At 38.5% G+C, this 9,068-nt stretch overlaps 2 protein-coding genes across 2 annotated transcripts; one reads left to right on the plus strand and one right to left on the minus strand.

The window, feature by feature from the left end:
• The first annotated feature begins 2,109 nt into the window (after positions 1-2,109).
• Positions 2,110-3,187, plus strand: LOC149004388 (putative histone H2A.3). Its single transcript, XM_089168961.1, has 2 exons — positions 2,110-2,415; positions 2,533-3,187. Exons 1-2 carry the CDS (start codon positions 2,227-2,229, stop codon positions 2,752-2,754), a joined length of 411 nt encoding a protein of 136 aa, XP_089025087.1. The 5' UTR covers positions 2,110-2,226; the 3' UTR covers positions 2,755-3,187.
• A 144-nt stretch (positions 3,188-3,331) lies between these two features.
• Positions 3,332-5,433, minus strand: LOC149004389 (protein DESIGUAL 2-like). The gene is made up of 3 exons (XM_089168960.1): positions 5,249-5,433; positions 4,896-5,104; positions 3,332-3,707 (listed from the first exon to the last, which is right to left on the minus strand). Exons 1-3 carry the CDS (start codon positions 5,351-5,353, stop codon positions 3,491-3,493), a joined length of 531 nt encoding a protein of 176 aa, XP_089025086.1. The 5' UTR covers positions 5,354-5,433; the 3' UTR covers positions 3,332-3,490.
• Positions 5,434-9,068: the final 3,635 nt, after the last annotated feature.

A 9,068-nucleotide genomic window follows, 5' to 3' on the forward strand; every position in this document is an offset into this window, starting at 1 on the left:
CAATCAAATGGTTAGAATTATGAAGATCATTTTACTATAGAGGATCCATTAGCTCGAATCAATACTTGAATAATGGCAGAAAAGTGAGATTCCCAAGAGGTTTTGTGAGGTTTTTGGAGAGGATCAAGTATACTCTATATCTAAGATTCATCCGGACTAGCTTGCACGCACCTCGATTACATCCTCGGGGGGAGTTTTGTCATCCACTACTTGAATATTGCATTGTTGCTTGAAGGTTTTTTGAGAATTTGTGCATTTGGACTATGGAGTCGAAATTCATACGGAGAAGGATTGCAATCTCCAGTAACACAATGAAGAAATCTGGTTTCTTGTTTTACGTCGTTGGGTTTCTTTTTCTCTTGTCTTTCCTTGTGATACATGGTTAATGAATGCAAAGAAAGAGAGAGCTAGATGAGGAAAAACTGTTCCGTGTGTTTTATTTACGGGAAGAACTAAGATGGAAATATTAACAATTGTGGTAGTGAAGAAGAGTAAAGTAGGAGAGAGGATAGAAAGGAGAAGCGAGAGCAACGGTTGGAGGAATCTAGCAAGGGGAGATGGAGGTTGACGTTAAAGTGTTAAAACTTTTTCAGTAAGAAAGATGAGAGTTCACATGGAAGGGCCCCTCCAAGGAAATAACACAAACTCAATATACATGTATTGAATTGAACCCATTTTATGTTATATTTAGGGTTTTAACCTTTGTTGTCGAATTTGTATTTTTCAGGTGTCATCTTCTAGTGTTGTATTACTACATATAGTAAAGAGATGTGTACAATAGATAATTTTACTATCAAATAAAAGGCTTTATATGTAAATTTGGAAACCAACAACGACTCTTTAGCTTACACCATTTTTTTGGGGGGGGGGGGGGGGGAATCTACACCAACTGCCACATCGCTCTTCTTGAATGAGATTTGCAAGTTTGTCCGACAAAACTTGCAAATCATGCAAGCCTTTAGAAACCATAGTTAGAAACTTAGCCAAATAATTCACAAAATGGCCAAAAGTTGCACTTGAGTTAATCAACAAACATCGCAACCTGTTGGATCTCCTAGATGACGCATGTCAAATTTGAATATTATGTAAATATAGGGGTGTCAATGGTGCAGTTTGGGGCGGTTTTGGGCTAGGTCTAACGGTTTTCAGGCTAAAAAATATCTAACCCAAACATGGCCCTTAGCAAAATAACGGTTTCAGGTCGATTTCGGTTTGGTGTGGTTTGGGTTCGGGCTAACTAACGGCTTAGACTCGGATTTTTTAACGGTTTATGGTGTGCAAGAAAAAGAACAAGAAGAAATAATTGAACATCCTACAACAAAAGCTAAAATTCTATGAAAAACAAAGTTGCTATTTGTCAATTTTCATTAAAAAAAATCCATCAATCCTGTAGAAATCAAGAATCTAGATATTAAGGTTTACCCAAAAAAAAAATAAAAACATAATAGAATGACTATTTGATCTTTGAATTTATACTTAATTTTATTTGTTGTTTATATCAACTACCTAGTGGTAATATAATATTCAAATATTACTTAATGTAAAATTACAAAACGGGTTGTAAAACGGGCTATAACGAGTTGCGTTTCCGTTTCGGGTTGGTGCGGGCTCTGCCACCCTCAGCCCAAACACAACACATTAAGGTTCGGTTCGGGCCAATTCATACTACAACGGGCCGGTACCGTGTGGTTTTAATGGTTTGGCTACAAATTGACACCCCTATGTAAATATCACGGGGCGGTTGCAAACAAAAATGCATGAGAATGACTTCAATTTGAGTTTTTTTTTTTCCTTTCCTAACATCCAATTTGAGGTCACAAAATGTTAATTCGGGTCGGGATCGGTCGAGTCAAACCACAATGAGAAGCTACGGATTCCAGTTGCGCCTCGGAAACAGGTAGTTCCTCCGTTCCTGTGCCGCTGTGCCACGGCAAACCGCAAACTATAAGACCAAGAATCCATGAACATACTTTAAACCATATCTGACCGTCCATGAATGTCTGATCGAACGGTATAAGATTACGATCCGCGTCAGTCTTTCTGATTGGCTGTATCTTCCTAATCCCTCATATAAATAAGAGATAAGGCACCCTCTTTCTCCGTGTAGCGTCTCTTGGAGCTTTTTACTTCGGAAGTCCTCTTTACTCTTTCTTCTTCTGTTCCTTGCTCGCCTAGACCTTATTTCTCAACTAGAATCTTTGAAGTTTTTTTCTTTCGACTTCGAAAATGGCTGGAAGGGGAAAATCTCTTGGATCTGGAGCGGCGAAGAAGGCCACATCTCGAAGCAGTAAGGCCGGACTTCAATTCCCCGTCGGTAGAATCGCTAGATTTCTGAAAGCCGGCAAATACGCAGAGCGAGTTGGTGCGGGTGCTCCAGTGTATCTTGCTGCTGTTCTTGAATACCTTGCAGCAGAGGTGGGTTTCAATAGTTCCCTATTTGTCAATTAGGGTTTCACATCTTTGATTTAGGGTTTAATTAAATTTTGTTTCGGAAGTGATTGGTTAGGCTAATTTGTTCTTAATTATATGCAGGTATTGGAATTGGCGGGAAACGCTGCTAGGGATAACAAGAAAACAAGGATTGTTCCAAGGCATATTCAGTTGGCAGTCAGGAACGATGAAGAATTGAGCAAGTTGCTTGGTGCTGTTACAATTGCCAACGGCGGTGTGATGCCTAACATTCACAATCTGTTGTTGCCGAAGAAGACTGGTACCGGTTCATCAAAGTCGGTTGCTGCTGATGACGAGAGTTAAGAGATTTATTTTCGGCAATGGAAACAGGAAGGGAAGAAGTAGTCGCCGCTAGATTCTGATTCTTTGTTATCTTCTAACCCTTTTTTAATGATAAAATCTTGCTGTGTAGTTTGTTTTTCTCTATATAAAATCTAGGGTTTCTTTAGGTAGGAAAGTTTTCTCACTTTTAGGGTTTGTTTTCTCGTTTCTGAGTTCACCATTCTGGGTGAATTCAGATGGATGTACTATTCTGTGAATTTAGAAAAAAATTTGGGTCTTTTTTTACTATTTGGCATTTGGTAGTATATCTGGTGCTTAACTACAGCAAGTTGGGGCCAAAAAGTAGACACACTTCAGAATCAGATTTGTGGTCGTCCACTATGATAGCAAATCTGCACCCAACAAATAGGGTTGTTGTTATAGTTGGTGGTTGCTGCTCTTTCATGGAAAGAAGAAATTAACATACCCAATTCTGATACTGTCACTGTGCAGTTATTTTTTCTTGCAAATTTTGGTCGTTTGGGGTTGATTCTGGGATGTTCACTGCTGTTACTACCTGACTTGTGAGCTATTATGGGTTATAGGTGAAACTGTGGAAGTAGTGAAAAATACAATCTTTCGATGTGAATTTGAGATTTTCTACCGGAACCAAAGAAAAAAAATCGAAGCTGCTCCGAGGGTATTGTGATCTGTATTACAATTACAAGGAGTCATCTAGGGTGGTTGTCGAAGTATAGGAGTGAGTGCTGTGGACCGGCTAAGCGCCGCTTGTATTGTGTTTGTCGGCATGTTTTTCTTCGATCTTTGTAGCATTAGCAGAGATGCAATAGCCGCTGATGAATATTCCATGAATGAAGCACAGTATACCTCCGATGCCCAAGAAGCGATGGTGTGAGAGCCCACAAGAACCTTTTGATTTTGAATTATCCATTGCTCCTATGAGCAGCAGCGAGAATCCCACGGCTAATATGATCCTGTTCATCATAGCAAATGTGGTTAAAGAGTGACATTATGCAAAACCCACTACAAGTCCATATATGAAAACGACTCCCTTGTAAGTAATAGGTGGTGTCAATTCACTATAGAATTAGTATTTGACTCCCTTGTAAGTAATAGGTGGTGTCGATTCACTATAGAATTAGTATTTGGTGTTCTTATATTGAATAATGTGGATTGAAGAGTGTTCTCTATGTAGAGACAATAAGTTTAGGAAATTTTGAATTTGAACCTGATCCTTTTAACATTTTTTTTCATGGGCATATGGTATTTGTTTGTTTATGATTAGGGCAAACTCAAATGTGCTTCAATTTTCTTTTTGCCTAAAAATAATTAGATTCAACTTTTGAGAGAAATTAATGATGTTTGAAACATGGGATTGTTTGTTTGCTGCATTAACACTACTTTTTTTTGGGGACAAACATAAACTTGTATTAGATGAACAAGTGAAACAACGGATAACAGAGTTCACTGGGTGCCATTATCCCATCTAAAATGTAACTAGGTTTTATTAATTAATCATATATTTTTGAGTATAGTTCATGTTTCACATTGTGTTGTCGACGGACATGGGTTTCGCTCTCCGGTTAGCGGGTAGGTCTAGGGAGGCGGCCTCGGCGAGGGTATGTGCCCCCATAGCATGTAGAGGGTCCATGTTTTTGTGGCTTCAAAATTTTTTTTTATGGGCTCATGAATAGCTGTGACTTGGGATTTTTAAGCGCTTTTACGTATACTTTTAGAACAGAATATTGAATATTCTTTTAGAACAGAATATTGAGTATATTGAAAAACTTAATAGTGGATGTAGCTTCATATTGAGGTGAACTAGGGCAAAATTCGTATATCTTTCTTCATTGTTTTCTATGCGATTGTGTGTGTTTAATTGCTCTAATTCAAACATATCTTCTACCCAACAATGGTATCTTATTTTGGGTGTTTTTACCTTGATGAAAGAAAGCCCGAGAAGTCTTATCTCTCCCAGTCCTAAATCATACTCTAATACTTAGTCATAATTGATAGATATAACTATTTCTACCAAGAAAAAGATAGATATGATTATTCCCTACGATATAAATGGTATAGTTTCCACTTCAATAAATTGCACATGTTATGAATGAACACCCTTAAAATAAAAAAAAAAAAAAAAAAAAGGCAAAAACACGTACCATGAGATAATTAGGAAAAGTACTGTTAATTGCCTATTGGCGGAAGCTCTCTCAAACTCCTCCTTGGAACAAATACACAAACATCCACCCCACAAGTTTGCAATTACGTGAGCGAGAGCTAGAATTGATGCTGCTGCCAACCCTAGTTTGTATGCACGATGGCTTGGTTCTCTGCACTCAAAAATCTTCAGCACCTTCATATGCAGCGCCTGCAAATTTTATTTTCTGAACAATAAATCAGGGGAAGACAAAAAGGAAAAAAAAGCAAAACGAATTCAAGAGGATATAGCCCATAAGAAATGATGTTCATGTCAATGATAATTGAAGGTGAATGAACGTCACAAAGCTCTGACCTTATTTTCTGCGTGTTCAGCTTCGAGGCCAAGTATTCCTGCAACAATGTCCATGGCGAGGATCAGAAGGGAAATGTACAAACCAGCATGTTTAACTTTTGTCATTCTTGCAGATTTGGAGCTTGGATCTGAAGAAATGGATGTGCTGGTGATGGGAGAGATGGGCTTTCCTTCTTATATATGGAAAGAGCCCTTTAGCTCTAGCAATCTTTACGAGTTGAAGACTGGAAGAAGGGAATGGGAATCAAGTTCAAAGAGTGCATAGGGGGGACTCATGTAATGACCATTGGAAAGATGTGAGCTTAGCTGTGTTGAGCTTTCCGTCTTTGGCTCTTTTTTTCTATTATTTCCCCCCCTTTTCTGCATTGGATGGATACCTTTCATGGGAGACAAGGTAAGTAGGGAATAATATGACACTTTGAGCTTGAGTTTGGACTTATTTTTTACATTTTTTTTCCTTTTGTGTGTTGAGCTGGGATTATCCGCCACGCACTTTGACTACATTCTCAGAAAGTAGTTTTTACATAGAATTCAAAAATATGAAAGGGCTTCGCTTCTAGTCTTAGAGGAATTCAACTCTTGATCTCAACTATAAGACATTGATTTTTTTTTTTTTTGTTAATTTTGAGTTTGAGTTTGAATGTGTATTTCATATATGGTTAGGTGATGACATCTATCCGATGTTTGGGGCTGTCATAGAAACTTTTTTCCTCCCTTTTTCCACTACACTCATTTTAATAGGTAGGACTAAAGTAGGATAGTGTTTGTGTGATCTTAGGATCAGAGAGGATGTAGGGTTGCATTGAATTTGTTTCCATTATTTATATTTGGCTTAGAAAATCAAAACAAGTGTTAGACATAACCGCATCATTATGTGGTTGAAAACTTTATCATTGTCAAAATTACCTAGAGCTCTATTGCATTGGTTGATTAGTCATCGATTTATTTACAAATATTGATACCATCATGATGATAAATTTCATAAGACCAAGTACAGTTATACCATGTTAAGTGTGTAAATTGATCCATTTCTTTAGCAAGCTAGTTTCTTGATATAAAGATTGGAATCAAACCAATAAGCTTAGTGTTGCGTCTAGAACTTCTTCAAGGGTCGGATATTGGATGACCACCTTAATAGCTCCCTAGCCAAATTGGAATAGTTGAGATGCCTGCACTCACAAAAAAAACAAGAACGGACTGGCCAAGTTTTGGCCGGGGAACCGCCTCCGACGCCCAAGTCAGCCTAGGCAACAATAAGAGTTCTTCAGAGAGTTCTCAAGACGTAATGAATAACTGGTAAGATCAATCTCATACCTTTCTCCTTGTAGGATGAGGGTTTATATAGAAAATACTTGGAGGCGACGTTTCCTCGGATTTCGCATATTCAGTTGAAGAGTGGGTGAGATATCTTAGGAATCACGTTCCCTTCTTTGGCGGGGCTGATAGAGCCGTTATTTGCTTATTTATCTCCCCAATTCTCGGAACGGATATGTTGAGTAGTTATCTGTAACTAACTCTTTTGACTTGGTCGTCTTCAATGTTACTCTTGAACTTAGTCTTGAAGGTCTTCTCATCTTTCATACTCTTCTCAAGCATGGCTCCCGAAGCGTTAATACGCACCTGCCGGAGTGGGTATGTGCTTTCTCCCGAAAGGGTTCTCTGAGTCTCCCAAGGGAAGGGAGCACACTTACCCGAGAGTGTGTGTGTTCCTCCCGAGGGGGCTCTCTTAGTCTTCTGAGGGAAGGGAGCACACTTACCGGAGTGGGTGTGTGTGTCCCTCCCAAGGGGGGCTCTTTGAGTCTTCTGAGGGAAGGGAGCACACTTACCGGAGTGGGTGTGTGTGTCCCTCCCAAGGGGGTCTCTGAGTATTCTAAGAGAAGGGAGCACACTTACCCGAGTGGGTGTGTGTGTCCCTCCCGAGGGGGGCTCTTTGAGTCTTTTGAGGGAAGGGAGCACACTTACCCGAGTGGGTGTGTGTGTCCCTCCCGAGGGAGCTCTCTTAGTCTTCTGAGGGAAGGGAGTATAGTTACTTGAGTGGGTGTGTGTGTCCTTCCCGAGGGGCTCTTCAAGTCTTACCCCAGTGGGTATGTGTTTTCTCTCGAGGGGGTTCTCGAGTTACATATACTCCACAACACTTAGCGAATCAAAAAATAAACAAAAAAATTAATTAAAACACACACAGATTCAACGTAGTTTACATACCGATGTGGCAATGCTATGTCCGAAGAAGAGTTTTTTCACTATATAAAAGAAGAACATAAATAAATTTCACAACCAATAGCTAAGAACGACGTTGCAAGAGCTCTCACCCTAATAAAAAAACCCAAATCTCTCAATCATATGGTAGACGAACATAAGATACATATATATAGATCCCAATTGGGTAAATGGGTCGACCCATCAGTTTGGATTGTACCATACCATATTGCGGGGGCTTCACCCCCACACCTCCTTCAAATTCTCCGCCAACAAGTTATTCGGGTCACCCACCAAAATATATCGGTGCATGTCTTTCAAATCGGATACAAGAATTTGGGTCAAAACATAACACCGATTCCTAGGCAGTTCCAACTTATCCAAGAATATATTACAAGAAAAAAAGGATCGAAGCTTTTCAAATTTATTTTTTTTTTTACAACTTTTTTCGGTAGTTGCTGTAAATTTTTAGTCCAAGAGAGATAGAGCTCCACCATGTTGCTCTTAGTAACTAAAGAGTGGTTTGCTATTTAAATTTAAGAAAGAATGCGAACTTCCAAGAATTTATGCATATACCAAACAGTTGTATGGGTTCCGGTGACTGGGATTTGATCCGATTAATTAAGAATCATTAGGATCAGGTTCGTCCCAATAAGCTATTGATGAACCAGTTCTGATTTTACATTTGCTATATTAATCACAGTAAAAAACGAAATCATAAATTCTTTAATACCGATTCCAGTTACAGCAAGTGATTCTCCACAATTATTTGAAAAAAAGAAAAGAAAAATTCAATTGATTAAAATTCAAGAACTGCCTGAGCAATCTTAAGGGACACTGAGAATGAGAATGAGTTTGATGGTGAGCTCCACCTCTGTGCCGGCTTTCTTTGGGTTCACATTCTCTAAAATTTCCACCTCTTGTAATCTCATGTAATTTCTATTTACGATTGTGACACGTGTCAATTAATTATCCAACTGTCACGATTAAAACCCAATTAAAAATTAAATCCAATAAATTCTTAGAATTACTCTTCAAAAAAAGAGGTGACATCATTTTTGGTTACTAGTGCTTTTTCAATACTGGAAATGAAACATGCCAAATGGATGCGAACCTAAGACCTCCCCATGGGAGTCTGGGCTTTTAACCGCTTTACTAACCCAATTGACCACCAGAATTTTAATTGGGGCAGCCAGCAGCTAGCAGCTATGATCAAACCACGTGTGCAAATATAAATCCAAAGGCAGTGAATGAAAGTGCGGAGTAATTTTTTTATTTTACATAATCTTAACTAATTTTTTGAAATTTACAAAAATAACTCCTTGTGTTCACCCGAGAGCACCAAACTGAGATGCTACATATGGGATATAAGGATTATTATTATATATATTTTTTTGTGGGTTTTTTGGTTTGTTTTTTTTTTTTTTAAAGGGTTTTTTTTTTTCTTTTTTTTTTTTTTTTTTTTTTTTTTTTTTTTTTTTACGCGTTTTATTAGGGTTGGGGTGGAATTAAGGAACTACATATGCCGCCGGTAAGGATTGAACCCACAATGTTTCTGCTGGGAGGTGAGGTTCTCAACCACTCCACTATCCTTCCATTGACAGAAATATGAATCTTACCACTC

Source organism: Hakea prostrata, chromosome 9, assembly GCF_041222555.1.
Source record: "Hakea prostrata isolate BN-2017 chromosome 9, UWA_Hpros_2, whole genome shotgun sequence".
NCBI lineage: Eukaryota > Viridiplantae > Streptophyta > Magnoliopsida > Proteales > Proteaceae > Hakea > Hakea prostrata.

Bases quoted from the DNA above. Each gene is read 5' to 3' on its own strand.
- LOC149004389 (XM_089168960.1), bottom strand. From the start codon at position 5,353: ATGACAAAAGTTAAACATGCTGGTTTGTACATTTCCCTTCTGATCCTC. The intron at 5,105-5,248 runs GTCAGAGCTTTG...TAAAATTTGCAG, and splicing joins CTGAACACGCAGAAAATAAG to GCGCTGCATATGAAGGTGCT. The intron at 3,708-4,895 runs GTACGTGTTTTT...TATGATGAACAG, and splicing joins CTTTTCCTAATTATCTCATG to GATCATATTAGCCGTGGGAT.
- LOC149004388 (XM_089168961.1), top strand. From the start codon at position 2,227: ATGGCTGGAAGGGGAAAATCTCTTGGATCTGGAGCGGCGAAGAAGGCC. The intron at 2,416-2,532 runs GTGGGTTTCAAT...AATTATATGCAG, and splicing joins TTGAATACCTTGCAGCAGAG to GTATTGGAATTGGCGGGAAA.